This window comes from Asparagus officinalis, chromosome 1 (genome assembly GCF_001876935.1).
Source record: "Asparagus officinalis chromosome 1, Aspof.V1, whole genome shotgun sequence".
NCBI classification, from domain to species: Eukaryota; Viridiplantae; Streptophyta; class Magnoliopsida; order Asparagales; family Asparagaceae; genus Asparagus; species Asparagus officinalis.
In genome coordinates, this window is record NC_033794.1 from 90,118,660 (window position 1) to 90,136,413 (window position 17,754).

The 17,754-nt window shown below is 35.9% G+C and overlaps 3 protein-coding genes across 5 annotated transcripts; 1 reads left to right on the plus strand and 2 right to left on the minus strand.

Annotated features, from left to right (window-relative positions):
- Nucleotides 251–13,236, minus strand: LOC109827697. Of its 3 annotated transcripts, XM_020394721.1 has the most exons (9): nt 13,061–13,226; nt 12,559–12,610; nt 11,473–11,546; nt 10,663–10,749; nt 9,094–9,237; nt 8,157–8,208; nt 1,556–1,629; nt 725–821; nt 251–623 (listed from the first exon to the last, which is right to left on the minus strand). In XM_020394721.1, exons 1-9 carry the CDS (start codon nt 13,126–13,128, stop codon nt 618–620), a joined length of 654 nt encoding a protein of 217 aa, XP_020250310.1. In that variant the 5' UTR covers nt 13,129–13,226; the 3' UTR covers nt 251–617. The 3 variants fall into 3 exon arrangements, with proteins under 3 accessions (XP_020250310.1, XP_020250303.1, XP_020250317.1); XM_020394714.1 differs by having other exon boundaries at nt 251–821; nt 13,061–13,230; XM_020394728.1 differs by lacking the exon at nt 9,094–9,237 and having other exon boundaries at nt 251–821; nt 13,061–13,236.
- On the plus strand, nt 2,501–4,252 carry LOC109827718 (uncharacterized mitochondrial protein AtMg00300-like). The gene is made up of 2 exons (XM_020394735.1): nt 2,501–3,488; nt 3,558–4,252. Exons 1-2 carry the CDS (start codon nt 3,215–3,217, stop codon nt 3,857–3,859), a joined length of 576 nt encoding a protein of 191 aa, XP_020250324.1. The 5' UTR covers nt 2,501–3,214; the 3' UTR covers nt 3,860–4,252.
- On the minus strand, nt 15,357–17,173 carry LOC109837212 (cyclin-P3-1-like). The gene is made up of 2 exons (XM_020405358.1): nt 17,111–17,173; nt 15,357–15,731 (listed from the first exon to the last, which is right to left on the minus strand). Exons 1-2 carry the CDS (start codon nt 17,171–17,173, stop codon nt 15,357–15,359), a joined length of 438 nt encoding a protein of 145 aa, XP_020260947.1.

Here is a 17,754-nt window from a genome sequence, read left to right on the forward strand (position 1 = left end):
TGTCAAAATTAGTTGACTCTCAATAAGTCAGCTCGCATTTGTCGTCATTCTAGCAGTCCACATTTTATCCACCGCCAAGAGTACATCATGAATGCAAAAGATAAAGGTGATGTACAGGAAACGGAAGTCCTCATAACATGCAGTCGATAATGTCATCGACTCAAAAAAAAAAAAAAAAAGCAGTCGATAATGTCATCGACTCAAAAAAAAAAAAAAAAAGAGCTTCAATATTTCCGAACAAGTAATAGACTTCAGTGAATTAAACTGCAGTTCTTGCCAGCACACCGATCACAAATTATATTGTAGCAAAATCTATCCGAATTTAGAATATCTGGCATACATGATAACTTGAAAACCGTATCTTGAGGAAGATCATGAACACATAATACACCATAGTGTAAGGTACATTTAAGAGACAACAACAGAAGACATGTACATGTCTTAGGGTAATTCGCTTCACAATATTACCACTTGACCATACACCTGAAAGAAGCGGATCCTAATACAAACATAACTCGAGTCTTGAAGACATTCAGGTATCCCAGAAATACTCCACGCATGAAAGTTACAATGGGTACTTTTATGTGGTTGGGTATTGACAGAGGGATGTTCGAGTTTCAATCCTGAAGATTTCCACAGTTTTTCCAAATTTGAAGAAAATAATCAACATATGATGTAATTTGTATGTACAAAATATGTAAGTTTATGAACTTGAAGAACTAACTGCGGGCTTGCTGTGGTGGTCCAGCAAAATGTAGTACATAGGATCACCGTCTGAGAGCCGGAAAAGCTGAATGGCAATGTAGGTACATGTAGTAATGCTGAAAAATAAGGCAAAGTATTAGTTCAAACCCAAATTTAGTCAATAAAACATTCATGATACCGAGAATACAAAGCCTTAGGCCAAGCTCAGGCGGAAAAGAGTTATGAATAGATAATTGGAAGACCTAGCTTTAAGTTCCGGCCAGCAATCTTCACGCGTAAATACAAGGGTTAATCACACATAGACCACCACCAACAACAAAAAACCCAGTATCATTGTTTTGCACGTATTACCCTTGTGGTTTCATTGTTTTATGGCTCTTTTACCCTCAGATAGACTCACTAATTTCTCCCAAGGGCGATGTCAGCCAAAATTTGATGAGGAGTAAAAGAGTTACAAAATTTTAACCCAGGGGGTCTATCCGCAACTATGATACTAAGTGCAAAACAGTGACACTACATGGGGACTATGTGCAATTAACCCTTAAAAAATTTAAATTATTTGAGAACTATTATTGCAAAAATCCTAATTTATTCATAACAATTTTCTCAGCCCTCAATTGTCAGCTATGAACAAATTCTCATGACATCAAACCCCACACTATTATACTCATCTCTTTCTAAATGAACAATTAAATAAAAAAATAATAATAAAAGCTATCATCTGGAGAAAAGTTATCCCATACACTGTCAACATATATAATGATACTTTTTAATCTACATGCGCATCACACAAGCTAAAAATCTAGGTAGATGCTAACATTAGAATATTAGAATTAACTTCAGAACACACCTGCCAAAACATATCAAAAGACAAATCCAAATGACTGTTCCTACCCACGTCGATTCCTTGTGAGCAACCCATACCTGAGATAACATGAACAAGTAACCATGAGCAAGTGTTCTCTACAGTCACATTGTACATCAAATGCAAATTTAAATGTACATAGATCCATGGAAATGAAAATAGCAATAATAAAACTACTACTAGCAGATATACAGAAATAGCTATAAACGTTTTTGTTGGTCAAAAACATCAAGCCACAAAAGTGTAGGTAGCGTGTTGACAATGACAGTGCTTGGTTGAAAAATTGAGTGCTAAATGAGAAACAAACAAGAATGACCGCAGTTTTTTGACAAATATCCATCAGAAGAAGTAGAGGGGTTAGAAGAAGATATCACGAGTTGAAATCTTTTGTTTGTCAAATAAAGAGGCCGGTTTTGTTTTTCTTTTGTTTGTCAACAAACATGAGGCGTGATTGGTGGTCTTATGAAGCCTATAAATCCCTTATCCTCTCTGATATCAAAATAATCAACGAACAGAGCTTGAGAGACAGAGAGTGAAAGCCACACGAGAAATCTGTGAGCTCTCAATATTTTGTATGAGTGTTGTATGTTGAGAAAGAAATATAGTGATACACCCTCTTGCCGTGGACGTAGATCAATTTGATCCACTTGCATCCAATTGCCCTTTTACCCTTAGGTAATTGCACCAAATCCCAAGTCTGAAACTGGTGTCAGAGCTTCTCGGTTCTAGGACAGCTTTCAATCCTCTACAATGGCTTCCGTAAAGTTCTCGGTGTCGATCTTTGATGGCCAGAACAATTTCGGCCTATGGAGGATAAAGATGAAGGCTTTGTTGCGACGTGAAGGCACGGTTGAAGCTATCGACGGGAAATACCCAGAAGATATGACTAATGCCGAGATCGAAGAGATGGACGAAAAGGCTCACATCGCCTTGCAATTGTCACTATCTGACAATGTGCTTCGTGAAGTTGCCGATGAGGAAACGGCGGCGGGGTTGTGATCAAAGCTCGAAAGTCTCTACTTGAAGAAATCTCTTACTACGAGATTATACCTGAAGCAGCGGCTATACACATTGAAGATGAAGGAAGGTACACCCATTCAAGAACACCTTGATGAATTTAATAAAATTGTCATGGATATAAAAAACCTGGATCTTAAGCTTGATGATGAAGACAAGGCTCTCATTGTGTTATGTTCCTTGCCTAACTCTTATGAAAACTTTGTTAACTCTATGTTGTATGGAAGAGAATCCATAAGTCTTGAGGATGTGAAGGCCTCTTTGAACTCTGCTGAGTTGAGAACAAAGTTGAATGGGAGAGGTATCGATAGGCAGGCTGATGGTCTGCTAGCCAGAGGTAGATCGAAGGCCAGATAGGGTGATAAAGGGTAATCCAGAAATCGCTCAAAGTCCAGGTCAACCCAAAACAAGAAAAATGTTGAGTGTTTCTACTGTCACAAGAAAGGACATTACAAGTCAGAATGCTATGCTCTAAAGAAGAAAGACAACCAGTGTGGTGAAACCTCAGATTCAGCTAATACGGCAAAGGCTGATACTGCCGTTGTTGCTGAGACGGTTCTTGCAGTATGTCCCTTGGATGGCCGTTCCGATAGAGAATGGATCTTGGATATAGGTGCGTCTTTTCATATGTGTCCAAATAAAGATTGGTTCACTACTTACAGATCTATAAGTGGTGGATCAGTTTTGATGGGCAACAATGCAGTTTGCAGGACAGTTGGTATTGGTACAGTTCGCATCCGGTATCACGATGAGATAGTGAGAACTTTATCAGATATGAGACACATACCGGACTTAAAGAAAAATCTGATTTCTTTGAGTTCTTTGGATTCTATTGGGTGTTCTTACACTGGCGAAGGTGGAGCTCTTAGAGTTACTAAGGGTTCATTGGTTGTAATGAAAGGTAGTAAGGTGAACAGTCTTTATGTTCTCCAAGGCAGTACGGTGACAGGCTCTGCAAGTGTGATGAAAGGTAGTAAGGTGAACAGTCTTTATGTTCTCCAAGGCAGTACGGTGACAGGCTCTGCAAGTGTGTACTCTGATGTTGATAGGGACACTACTCAGTTGTGGCACATGCGCTTAGGCCACATGAGTGAGAAGGGGGTGACTATTTTGAGTAAACGTGGCTTACTCTGTGGTGACCATACATCATCACTTGATTTCTGTGAGCATTGTGTGTTTGGGAAGCAAACTCGGGTCAGCTTCTCGACTGGCTCACATACGACGAAGGACACTCTCGACTACATCCATTCAGATTTGTGGGGACCTGCTTAGGTTCCATCCAAAGGTGGTGCTCTTTATTTTCTGACGTTTATTGATGATTTTTTCAGGAAAGTTTGGGTTTACTTTCTCAGGCGCAAAAGCGAGGTGTTCGAAACTTTCAAGAAGTGAAAAGTACTTATTGAGAATCAAACTGGAAAGAAGATTAAACGTCTCCGAACAGATAATGGCCTAGAGTTCTGCAGTGGTGAGTTCAATCAGTTCTGCTCAAATTCTGGGATCGTACGATATCGCACAGTCAGGCACACTCCTCAGCAAAACGGGGTGGCAGAACGCATGAATAGAATGTTGATGGAGAGAGCCAGGTGTATGCTCTCAAACTCTGGCTTGGATAAAGACTTCTGGGCTGAAGCTGTTAACACAGCTTGTTACTTGGTGAACCGGTCTCCTTCTATCGCTATTGAACACAAGACTCCAAACGAGGTATGGTCAGGTAAACCAAATGACTATTCAAATTTAAAGATATTTGGATGTCCCGCTTACTATCATGTTAGAGAGGGTAAGCTTGAGCCTAGAGCTAAGAAATACATATTTATTGGTTATGCTGAAGGCGTTAAAGGCTATCGTTTGTGGAGTCTTGAACCTGATTCTCCTAAATTCATTATTAGTAGAGATGTTACTTTTAATGAAAGATATATGCTTGATCATGGGAAGGTTTCTGTTGAGTCTACAGGAAACGTAGGGAAGACAATGGATAAGGTGGAACTTCAGGTGGAGCTCGAGGGAGAGACGTCTCAAAAGTCGTCTATAAAATTTACTCCTACAGCTGTAGAAGAGCAACATGATTCAGGCTCAGATGCTGATGATGCTGAGACTGAAGAACCTTATTCCATAGCCACTGGCAGAGAGAGAAGACAGATCAAACCTCCTCAAAGATATGCACATGCTGAATTAGTGGCGTATGTTCTCACGACAGCTGAAGAGATGAGTATTCAAGAGCCATCAAACTTTACTGAAGCTGTCTCATGCGGAGAATCTGGACGTTGGGCCACGGCTATGACAGAAGAACTCGAGTCACTCTACAAGAATCAGACTTGGGATTTGGTGCAATTACCTAAGGGTAAAAGGGCAATAGGATGCAAGTGGATTTTTAAAAAGAAAGAAGGGATCCCAGGGGTTGAAGATGCTAGATTCAAAGCACGGTTGGTGGCTAAGGGTTATAGACAAAAGGAGGGAATTGACTATGATGAAGTGTTCTCTCCGGTTGTGAAGCATACCTCCATCCGTGTATTGCTTGCCATGGTTGCTCTATTTGATCTGGAGCTTGAGCAGCTTGATGTGAAGACTGCATTTTTACATGGCGAACTTGAGGAGACTATCTACATGTCTCAGCCAGAGGGATACTTCGTAGAAGGTAAAGAAGATTAAGTTTGCAGATTGAAGAAATCTTTGTACGGCCTGAAGCAATCTCCCAGACAGTAGTACAAGAGGTTTGATAATTTTATGCTTAGTCATGGGTACTCAAGAAGTACTTATGATAGTTGTGTGTACTACATGCATCTAGGAGATGATTCTTTTATTTATCTTCTATTATATGTCGATGACATGCTTATTGCAGCTAAGAACATGTCACGAATTCTTATTTTGAAGAAACAACTCAGTGATGAGTTTGAGATGAAAGATCTTGGTGCAGCAAAGAAAATCTTAGGTATGGAGATCAGGAGGGACAGGAAAGCTGGAACGTTATATCTCTCACAGAAGAGCTATATTAAAAATGTACTTGAACGCTTTGGGATGAAGAAGGCCAAGCCCGTTACGACTCCTTTGGCTCCTCACTTTAGGCTCTCGGCTTCAGATTCACCTACAAGTGAGAATGAGAAGAAGGAGATGTCCCGAGTTCCATACTCTAATGCAGTGGGTAGCATTATGTATGCTATGATTTGCACTCGTCCAGATATTGCCCAGGCAGTCAGTGTAGTGAGCAGATACATGACTCAACCAGGGAAGGCACACTGGGAGACAGTGAAGTGGATCCTTCGGTATCTCAGGGGTACCTCAGATTTGGGTTTAGTTTTTGATAGCAGTACTTTGGGAACCTCAGTTATAGGTTTTGTAGATTCTGACTATGCAGGTGATCTCGATAAAAGGAGATCTTTGACTGGTTATCTTTTTACTCTTTCTGGCTCAGCTATTAGTTGGAGATCGACTCTACAGTCGACAGTTGCTTTGTCTACTACAGAGACAGAATACATGGCAGCAGCAGAAGCGGTAAAAGAGGCCATTTGGTTGAGAAATCTCGTAAGGGAGCTTGGACTTCTACAGGAGGCTAATTCAGTTGTATTTTGCGACAATCAGAGCACAATACATCTAAGCAAAAACTCAGCACATCATGAGAGGACAAAGCATATTGATATCAGATATCATTTCATTCGTGAGGTAACTGCTGAAAGAAACATCACGATGAAGAAGATTGGTACTGCAGACAACCCAGCTGACATGTTGATCAAACCGATCCCAGCCTTCAAGTTCAAGCACTGCTTGAATTTGGGAGGCATTCGCACTTGTTAAGTGGCCCCTTTTGGGGCATTGTTTGCAAGACGGGTAAAAACTCACTAGTTATGGATGTTTGAGAATTCAATCCAGGTTGGAGAGTGTTCGCATTCTTATTTGGGTCTTGACTTATTGTGGATTGAGTCCGTTGTCGTGAATTATTTCACGGTGTTCTGGACGCAACAAGTGAGACATTTGGATTGGATGGTGTTGGCTCAGTTTTTGGAAAACTTCACCGAGGTGGAGATTATTGGTCAAAAATATCAAGCCACAAAAGTGTAGGTAGCGTGTTGACAATGACAGTGCTTGGTTGAAAAATTGAGTGCTAAATGAGAAACAAACAAGAATGGCCGCAGTTTTTTGACAAATATCCATCAGAAGAAGTAGAGGGGTTAGAAGAAGATATCACGAGTTGAAATCTTTTGTTTGTCAAATAAAGAGGCCGGTTTTGTTTTTCTTTTGTTTGTCAACAAACATGAGGCGTGATTGGTGGTCTTATGAAGCCTATAAATCCCTTATCCTCTCTGATATTAAAATAATCAACGAACAGAGCTTGAGAGACAGAGAGTGAAAGCCACACGAGAAATCTGTGAGCTCTCAATATTTTGTATGAGTGTTGTATGTTGAGAAAGAAATATAATGATACACCCTCTTGCCGTGGACGTAGATCAATTTGATCGAACCACGTAAATATTGTGTTTGTGATTGTCTCTCTATTTCCTGGTTCTGTGTTTAAATTATCCTAACAGTTTTGATTATAATTACTGAAATATGAGCGTCCTCCATAGTGACTCTGATACAAGCTCGTTAAACAAGATATGGAAATGAATGCAGAGTTTGGATAAAGAAACTAGATATCAGACACTGATTCCTTAAAATGGGAACTTGTTTGCCTAGTATGGAATCCATTCTTCTCAAGAAAATAAAAGAAAAAAAGGAAAAATGAAGTCGGGTAGAGAAGAGAGGATAGGGTTACAAGCACCCTCCATAATGACTTTGATACAATCTCATCAAACAGGACAAAGTTATGAATGCCAAGATTAGCGGACGAAAATAGACATGTTATGCTGATTCCTCCAAATCAAACTTTGAACTAATTTTATCTAATGCATCTAATTTGACGAGTACGAACAAACCACAGGAGCAAAAGTTTACTATTCCAAAGTTTTGTCATTTGCGTACTGTGATCTTGAAATTCTATAATGACTTGGAAAGCTCTCTAAGGATGCCTCCCAAGAACAGGATGTGCAAAAGATAACAATATTACACACTTTTAAGTTAAATAAATAAAATGAAATGAAAGAAAAATGTATAAACAACAATAGACATTTTAACTTTTATTCCATTGGCTTAAATGCAAATAGAACCCCTGTAGTATCACCCAATTGCAAATAGACCTTGTATAGTTCTTATTCTGCGAATAGACCCTTTGAGTGATTTTTTCACTCTTAAAATCATTAAAAAGGTTTTAAGGAGGCAGATTGACCCCCTTATAGTTCTATGGATGAGGATAAATGCCTGATTCCTGTTTTTCAACTTTTAGTGTCGAACAAGTTCACTAAGAGGGTGTTTTTGTACTTGGGTCAATACTACAAGGGGGTCTATTTGCAATTAACCCTATTCCATTTTTTGGGTTAAGCTACAAGAATCTTAACGTCTCCAACTGGCTCCATAGCCAGATAAAGGAAGGCTGCCTTAGGCGGTTCAACCAACTTAATAACTTTGTTGGCATATGCGGAGGAAAAAGAAGAAGAAGAAGAAGAACTAATGCATAAAAAATTTCTATCTAGACATGGCTTACCGATATAGCAAGAACATTTATATAGAAATCGATCAAGGTTGCAGCCATCCACCTGCATGCATTATATAACAAGAGATTTTATTAGTTATAACATGGATCCTTCACAAACATATACTGATCTAAGAGCTTACATATAAAAAACCAGATGTCTGGATATTCAAACATGAAAAAAGAATCTGAAATGAAGGCTTATCATGTGATCCACACTAAGGGAACAGCTCCGTGATGAAGGCTTAGCATGTCAACAGAAAATTGTAACTTGATGGTCCCAATCATGAAAACAATAGTTACTTCTTTGTCATAGACAACAAAAGCATTATGGAGATATGATCACATTTTTAGAATCCCAGTAGCAGCAGTAGCTTATTTAACATCATATCGTATTTATGACAATTTGAAAGAATTGCTAGCGGAAAGAGCAGCAACATCTCCTGAGAAGAAACAAATTATGCTGGATAACAAGCATCTCCTAGCTCAGTCACCAAAGAGGTCATGGAGCCATCAGTATAGGCGAAATCCAAAAGCCCCAAACCAAGACAGTCTGCATTAACTGCCTTAAAGTGAAACAGTGCAACAATCACAAAAAGTGCAGATTGCAAATAGAAGCAACAAGAACAGAGAACAGAGTACGATGAGGTAAGAGAATAGAAAATACCACCTAATTATTGTCAGCACTAAATTTATCTTAGTCTCAGTAATACGCATTTTTAGACATAGGCAAATCTTTTCATTCTTTAATGCAGCTAACTTACTGATGTCTAAATCTTTCAAAATTTTCATACCTATGACTTTGCATCTGACATCATTTTAGTCCATGAGAAAAACTCATATGTTGCAACAACTACGACTTAAATATTTAAAAAAGCAATTTCTGCAGTGACAACTCATCATTTACAACATTTAAAGTAATATCAATATATGAAGTATATCTGCTTACGGAGTTAACAATTCCTTACGAAAAGGAAGACCATCAGTTGCCACAGTATAAATGACAACCGCCGACATGAAGACAGCCAACACGCTGAAAACAACTCTCCACATCAAAAGGGAGCAGCATGTCATTTTTTGGTGACCGTCATTTCTGAGGAAATATTAAAAAATACACGAATTAGTACATGCAAATTATGCGATAAAATTTTATGAGTAATTAGTTTTAAGCCAAATATCATCTAGATTTTCCTGTCCTAACATATATTGGCATCATAATCCACTGTTTAACGTATTTGAGCTCATTTTTGTGCCCTAACGTTAACTTTCAAGCTTGTCCTTGCACCCTTAATTCTTAAATAATCTGCAGTTGCTAATTCATCATGCTTTCTGTTTTAAGATGCTTTATATTTTAGCATGCTAACTAGGTAGGTGGATCTATTTACTGATTAGCTTCTTCCAGCGTTCTTAAGGATGTATCTTTATATATAAGAAACAAACCGGAAAAAAATCATTTATTGTGAGTGTTTGGGGTCGGCACATGACTATGTTCATTCCATTTTGCAATGTTAAGGGTTATGAAGCACAAATATTGATAAGGATACATGACACAATATGCACGAACAAGTTTCTAAGAAGCAAGGAATGGAGACAAAGCTATACATGTGTTTCTGTGGATGCGTATGTGTACATGTATATACATATCTATGCACGTGTCTATTGTTTCATGTCTAGGTCAAGCTTAATCAGACACTCACCAAGCAAACTGACACAACTTCTCGTGTCTATCCGAGCTTGCAATGAGTGCTGTAGTGGTAAGCTATTAACAATAGCTACACTTTCGAGCTATTTATAACTAAATACTTTAATCAGATTATCCACTTGATAACAAGTGCAAATGGTGCCTGTACATCAAATTCAGTAATTGTTGCATTTCATAGCTTGCTAGGTTATCTGACGTTTTACCATTTATCTGACATTTTATCATCTACTTCCGTTGCAGTTGAACTTCCATTGTTGTGAATTCCAGATTCCCCTCCTCTTTGGACCCAACTAACCCAGAGTTTCCCATGTTTGCTCATGCGCCATATAATCTAATGCCCTTATATAATTTGACTAATGGCATTATAAACAATAAAATGCTTCATGAAACAAATATATGAAAACACTTCTAGAACTTTGAAAGATTGAATGTTTAGTACCACCCACTGAACATGCATGTCTTACCAAGTTTGGTACAGAATCCTAAAAATGAAACATGCTTGAACCATATACCTTATGAACATAAACATAAGTATATACCTGAACCATCTCCAAATTACTGATGGCATTGGATTTACCTACGCAGGCATGATGACATAAATTAAGAATTGTAAACTATTAAGCCTGAGTGAATTATTTGCCTGACAAACTGCACATAAAAGTTCATGCCTGATGAGGAAATGGATATGAAAACAACAAAAAAATAAACAATAGCCAATAATGGACAAATTAAACTTTTTGAAGGTTTAACTTTGCCTAGCAGGGAAGATATACAACAACTTCTCTGGAAATTAGCGAGTGATGCTTTACGTTATACCTGGATAAGATAAGTCTGACAGGATCTTCAGGACCTCTAGTTGAAACATTGACAAGTTTCCTCACGATATAAACACATGTAGTTATGCTGAAAATGGCAAGTAGAAAATCAATACTAAACTAGAAATCAATGGTATCAGTTGGAAACAGTTTAACATATCAATGAAAAGAAACTGCTAACTAAAGTATGCTTCTAGATATTTCATAGAATCTGATGGAGAGGGATTGTGAAAACAGGAAAAAAAAGCAACTCAAGATATCTCATAAGACTGATGATAAAGCAAGTTTCCCCTATAAGAAGAAAAAAATATTAAAGTCTATCAAAAAGTATGATATAGTCTCTATTATGCTAGAAAAAATAAGTATAGAACCTTCTCCAGGAAAAACCTCAAAAAAGCACTGAAGTCAGCAACAAAAGTAAGTATATCTAGATGACATGATGGTCATTACTCACTACTGAAGATGCAGTAACTCAGATATCCAAGAAAATATACAAATAACAGAACCAACAATGAGATAAAAATAATACATTGCAGAACTCTCGTCAGATTGAGAAGATAAAGCGAACAGCTATGCATCTATTAGTACTAACAACAAAATTGTGCTATAAATATTTGGCATTCGAGAGTTGTGGATCAACATGATCACAAGAGCTGTAGATCGACATGACTCTAAAATAAGTATAATCTAAATGCTAATGTATCTGGCAAATATTTTGAACTCCAAGGCAAAAAATAAAAAAATAAAAAAATAAAAAATAAAAAATAAAAAACTGCATAGACAGAAATCAGGAGATACATGAGAAGCGTACCTGCCAAAACATATCAGCAAAATAATCCACAATATTGTATTGACCCAAGACGATTCATTGTAGGCAACCCACACCTGACATGGGGAAGAAAAAAAATGAATGAACACAAGATATGTGCATGTTTGACAAATCGGCTAAACAATTTAGAGATGCATGAAATATGTCAATGTAGATGCTTAAACTACTTTGCCTCATGAAAATGACATTTTATGAGTAAATCTGTCTTGTTTTCTTCTCTTTAGCATTTAGAACTGTCTTGAGTCTAACTCAACAATGATGATGTGAACCCACACTGCAGAATCAAAATATGAAGCTAGTACCATGGCGTAACTACATTTCAGCCTCATATTCCTGCATAGTGTCATTCTCAATGGAAAATCATACATCACCGATTCTTGCTCAGATTTCATATGATTCTAATTTCATATGGGACTTGAACACCAGATCGACTCTGTCAAAAATAGGGATGGCAACCAGATCAAGTAAGTTTGGATGCAGGTTGATCAAAATTTGCCTGGCTTGCATAAGCTAAACACCACCTAACCCAATTAATTACCAGTCAAGTACCCTTTATCATACAGCCACAATTTAGTAACATGCACCCAATCTGGCTAACAAATTATCAACGAGTTCGGTCTGAGTTAGCTCAGCTATTGGGTTTGTCAAAGAACTCTACCAGACTATGACTACAGAAAAATTTCAAAGTAGTGGCTCAAAGCCTTGTTCGAATCCTACTGGCCATCAAGTCACAGTGCTTTTCTAACAAATAATGAAATCTACTTCATTTATCTGTTTCATGAAAGGTTTTTGGGTTATTGTCAAGAGGGCAAAAAGAGAGATGAAACTGACAGGAACAACACACAATGAATAGAGAGTCGCCAGGAAGTATACTAACCAAGAAACAGTATTAGCTATGTTATTAGCGTAATATTATTAAGATTTTTGTTAGTCATCAATAAACAGTTATTACAAGAGGAACTCTTGATGAGAAAAAAAAAATGCTAGAGCAGTAAAGGAAAAAAGTTAATTAAATAGACAAGAAAAATTGCGGGGAAAACATAAGTACATATAGGTTCTGAGATTTACCGCTATCGCCACCACATTAACATAAAAGTCGATCAATGTCGCAGTGAGCCACCTAAATAAGTTTCAAAAAGCATCAGTTCAAGAACAAGAACACCAAAGTTTTACGATGCTAATGTGCAAACAATAATTTCAAAAAATAAAACAATGAAAACCGAAACTAAAACCAATTGGGAAACCATGATCACTCTGGTGCACGTGTGCACATCAACGACCCAATTAAAAATATATAGATATTTTCCAACAGACAATTTATCCTTATAAAAAGGTGATCGAACTCTTTGAGTTGAAGCTAAAGATGGTATTGTTGGTAGGAGGATTACTTTGCTTTATGCATCATTTTCTTTAAGAAAATTGTATGTCCAACCATTTCTCAAGATGCCCATATGGAATTCATTGGTTGGGACACTATGCTGAGCCAATTTAAAATGACAAATTTTACAGACAGACATTTCATCAAACAGGTAATGGGCACTTTGACAAACAAACATGACAAAGAGGTTACGGGGTAAAGAGCTCGGATCGAAAAGGAGAGCCATCGGTGATGAGAGTGTAGATGAGGGTTGCCAGCATGAAGCAACCCAATTAGAGATGAAGAGGCTGCCATTTTTCAAAGCTGAGAAAAATCAAGAAGAAAGTTAGTGACTTTACAAGTAGGAAGAGAAATGAATGGTGAGGATGTGGAGGGGAGAGTTACACGAAAGACGTACCTAGTTGCTGCAAGCTTCGTTGATTGCTGGCCGTGGACTTTTTTTTTTTTGAATTTTCTTTTTATTTTCTTTTTTTCCCCTCCTTCTTTTTCCCTCCTCTTTTAGACACAGGCCAAAGCCCATAATTGAGGGCCGGCCTTTGTGATGTAAATGTCTTGCTTATTACACTATTCTACTGCTACTCTCGGCCTTGTATGTTAAATATGTTATAATTACTTAATGTGTATTTATACTATTTCTAATAGAAAATGCTGATAAAAATAAGAATTATTAAAGAAACTATACGTATGTCTTTCCTGCAGCTAAATAACCGTTTTTGCTTTTTATTTGGATAAAAACTTAAAAATTATAACTGTATCCTTTATTTTAATAAGAGGCATGAAATTGAACTTAAAATTCATATAACAGTTCATTGACCTTTAGTGGGTCTAAATAAAATAAACTTTCTTTTTTATTTTCTTGATTTTTGGTTCATCGGTTACCATTGGATTGAAAAAAAATAAGAAAATTATGGAAAGTACATTTTAGGTATATATAAGAAAATTCATCCAATGTTTATTTTTTATTATGAAAAGTATTTTTTTAGTTACTAAAATACGTATTTAATTATATACTATATGCATTTTACATAAGGCTCTTATTTATAATATGTTACTACCTAGTTTACTTTATGTTGCATTCTTATTTTCTTAAATTATATGATTTAAAAAAAACAATGCATGAAACTTTAAATTTGAGAATGAATTTGAGTAATAAAAGTGAAGGAACTTTCTAAAGAGAGGAATGAAATTCTAAATTTGAAAAAGATACGAAGGAATGAAAATAATTGAACATTTGAAAGAGGAGAGGTGGATTTGAAGGAATCCGAGAAACGACTAAATTATCTTTACCTTTAATTAAGATGATCTTCTATTCTTTGACAAATTGAAAGAATAATTACTCATTTCTTCACTTTTGTCTACGCTCAAAAAGTATTTTATAGAGTAGTATAGATGAGCCTAAGAGGGGGTTTGGACAGCGTTATTTTTTTGGGTGGAAGAAGTAGGTTTTAAGCTTTACTTTTTCATATCTATGTGTTTGGTAAATTTTAAATAAGACTTTTAAGTCCCAATCGAAAAACTCGGGTTTACTCAATTTATGAAAATTAGCATATAGCGTGTTTAAACAAGCAAGAATATTTAACCAAGCAAACGACTATTCTAATTCTACTCATGTATTTTTTTATATTACTAGTTGGATTACACGTGCAATGCATGTGGTAAATTGTTTTATTTATTATTTTATTATTGATTCATTTTATTAATATTTATTTAAATTAAACCATGTATCAAACATATGGATAGAATTTTAAAATTAAAAAGGATTAAATAGATTGTTTGCGTCCTTAACAATAGAAAACAATGAATAATTTTATTAAAGAATTTTATTTGATATACACCATTGAGTTTCAATCAACCATCCTATAAGAATGAAATTCAGATGTAGCATAGGTCCACTAAAGTTTACTTATCACTGGCTAATAGCAATGACATATAGAACTATTGACTCATCAAAGCTTCTTTTGAATCATTTGCTACTCGAGTTTTTAGTAAGCTGCCTGCATTTTCGGCTTGTCCTGATGCATGGTGACGAGAAGACTCTGTTAAGCAACCACTTGTTCTCCCTTTTTTACCACCTAAATGAAAGTTTTCAAGTACAAAATTTAGTAATTGCTAATCTGGAAAACATTTTTTGACAGTAGTTAATAAAATAAAGATATTATAAACACAGTTTATCTATATTAGGTCAATGGACAAATGACTTTGTTAATGAAACACAATAAATGAGTGGCATAGAAGAACTTGGTTTGAAAATAGGTAAAAAGTGTACTGTAGCAAGCATGAAAGAGGAATTTTTTTTAATAAAAAAGAAATTGAAACATGATATATTCTATGACATAAACAAATGTAACAAACTTAGCAGAAGACTCCCAAAGAACTATGAGCACTTTTTTAGAACTAAATCCAAAGTCAAAACATTTGGAAAGAAGAACGCATGTAATACTTACGCATCATCAATGAATTTTGCTGCAATGACCACACTTGTCATTAGCTACCGATGAACATTGAGGCAAGAAAGATGGACACCTGGTTGCACAAGGTATCTGTCAATGTATACATGTGCAAGGATAAAGCATGAATGGCTACAATTTGAATACTTGAATATGCGCTCAGTGTAACTTTGTATGCTAAGATCCTGTGCTCTGAGACCATGGCCAATGGTGTCATTAGCTTTCCTCGTCGTAGAATCCGGCGAACTCTCATTCTTTTGAATGGTCTTCTTGAGAGCTGAGAATAATAGTGACAGAACTTGTGGAAATTCATAATCTCCTTTCCCTGATTCACTAAGCCCTAAAAATCTATAGTTCCATTGGTCTATTGACTCGGTTTCAACTGCCATAGACCCCATATATAGCCAAAAGATGTCCTGAAAGAATAAATTACTAAAATGTTATGTAAATTCATCCAGGGTAGAGAATCTATGCACGTGCTAAAATTTTTAATATTATTTTAAATTATAATTTTATTTAGGCAAAGATTTGGTATAAATTTATTGAATGCAAACAATATAGCTAACATATTTTTAATATTATTTTAAACAATATAGCTAACATATTATTTTAAAGTTAATATTTTATCAGCATCATGCTCAAAAATAGTAGGGAAAAAGACACTTCTTTTTTCATTCTTGAATACTTAAGTGTATTCAGTATTAAGCAACTAAATTGTCCCTACTATTCCTTAACCTAATGCTTGACTTTTCATTCTTGAATGCATTGATAAGAATTATTATCAAATATCAACTAATTTTTTATTTATACCATATTTTTTACTTGAAAAAAATTTCATGGCTACAATCTACTTTAACTAAAGTAGATAATAAATCATTGGATCATCTACAAAGAATTATATTAAAAGTTGTCTACAAAACTCCAATGTTAAGGGATATTCTGAAGAAAATTTATTAAGTGGATATGTATCTTCAAAGAACATATAGCATTGAGTTCATCACTCCCAAGTATTTCTTCTCAAGTTTTCATTGAAGCAACTAAGGAACCAAGCCTCAATTTCTTGATGGCCAAATTTGATGGCATTCTAGGACTTGGATTCAATGAAATATCGGTTGATGATGTGGTACCTGTATGGTATGCTTCTATACCTTGATTATGGATATTTATGATGGCTAATGAAAAATAATCCTTCATCACATAATTGTTAGAAGAAAACAATAAACATAATAAGGGAAAACGTTAGTAAAAAGTCACAAACATTAAGAGGTAAATTGAAAGAAAACAGTAAATGCGACATCTGATACTATAGACAATTATGGAACATAGATTCTTTGGAATATTTCAGTGTATATGATGGATTATGCAAGCATCTGGCTGCATTTTTTTAAGACAATCATCTGAATGCATTTGTAAACAGTTATCTATCTTAATTACATTTATTTTCAATTAAATGAGTTGAATGTAAGGTATTTAGAGATTGTAATGTTACAGAAGGTAATGAATAAAATTTTGGAAGAACCATATTGATAGATATCCAAGGATCGATGAACTAAAAATACTAAAACCAACTCAATTATGACCCATAAAATTCTCAGAAGTAGAATACTGGCAGAAAGTAAGAAATTATCAAACAAGGACAATATCGCTGAGGATTTCTTTATTAGCAATCCTTGTTTTCATTATGGAAACGTTCGGTTTTATATGCCGAGATGATGGTTAATGTGAGCAAAAAAGTTAAGGGCTAATGGAAATCAATCTTCATCAAGTCTAAGCAATGTAAGAGAAACCAAGTTACCTCTGGCTTAAACATGTTCATTACTGAAAAAAGTAGCTGGTCACCAATCAACACTTTGACCATTCTGACAAGTTTGGCTCTATTGATGTATTTCGACAAGAGGCGTTATTATGATAAATCAGTTATATTAGCTTGGATGAAAGATTTTTAGCAATAAATGTGGCACATACCTGCTCAGGAGTTTTTTTTTATAATATCGATTTTGAGATACACCTTGCGCAAGCAGCTTCTTCACCCTACCATCTGTATAAAGTTCAGACAGGAACTCATGCGCTTCTGCAATTAAGACTCGTCCACAAGGCATATAAACTAAGCTTTGCCATTGCCCTGTTGAATAGAATCTGAGAGAATATGTCCATGATCTGAATCTCTTCTTGCAAAGGACTCATCAACAATCTTCTCAGATGTCTTCTTCTGTTGCTTGGCCTTTCCCTTCCCTTGTTGATTAATGAGCTCGTCATCAAGATTGTACACAAGCCTCTTCTACAAAACTTCTCAGTTTAAACAAGAAAAAATCATAAGTTATTCCCGAGAAACTATAATATAACTTTTACCTCATCAACTTCAGATGTGAAAGGTTCTTGTAGGTCTGCATGAACACATCAAAGAAGGCAAGATAGACAATAGGCTCTCAAAAATTTTAG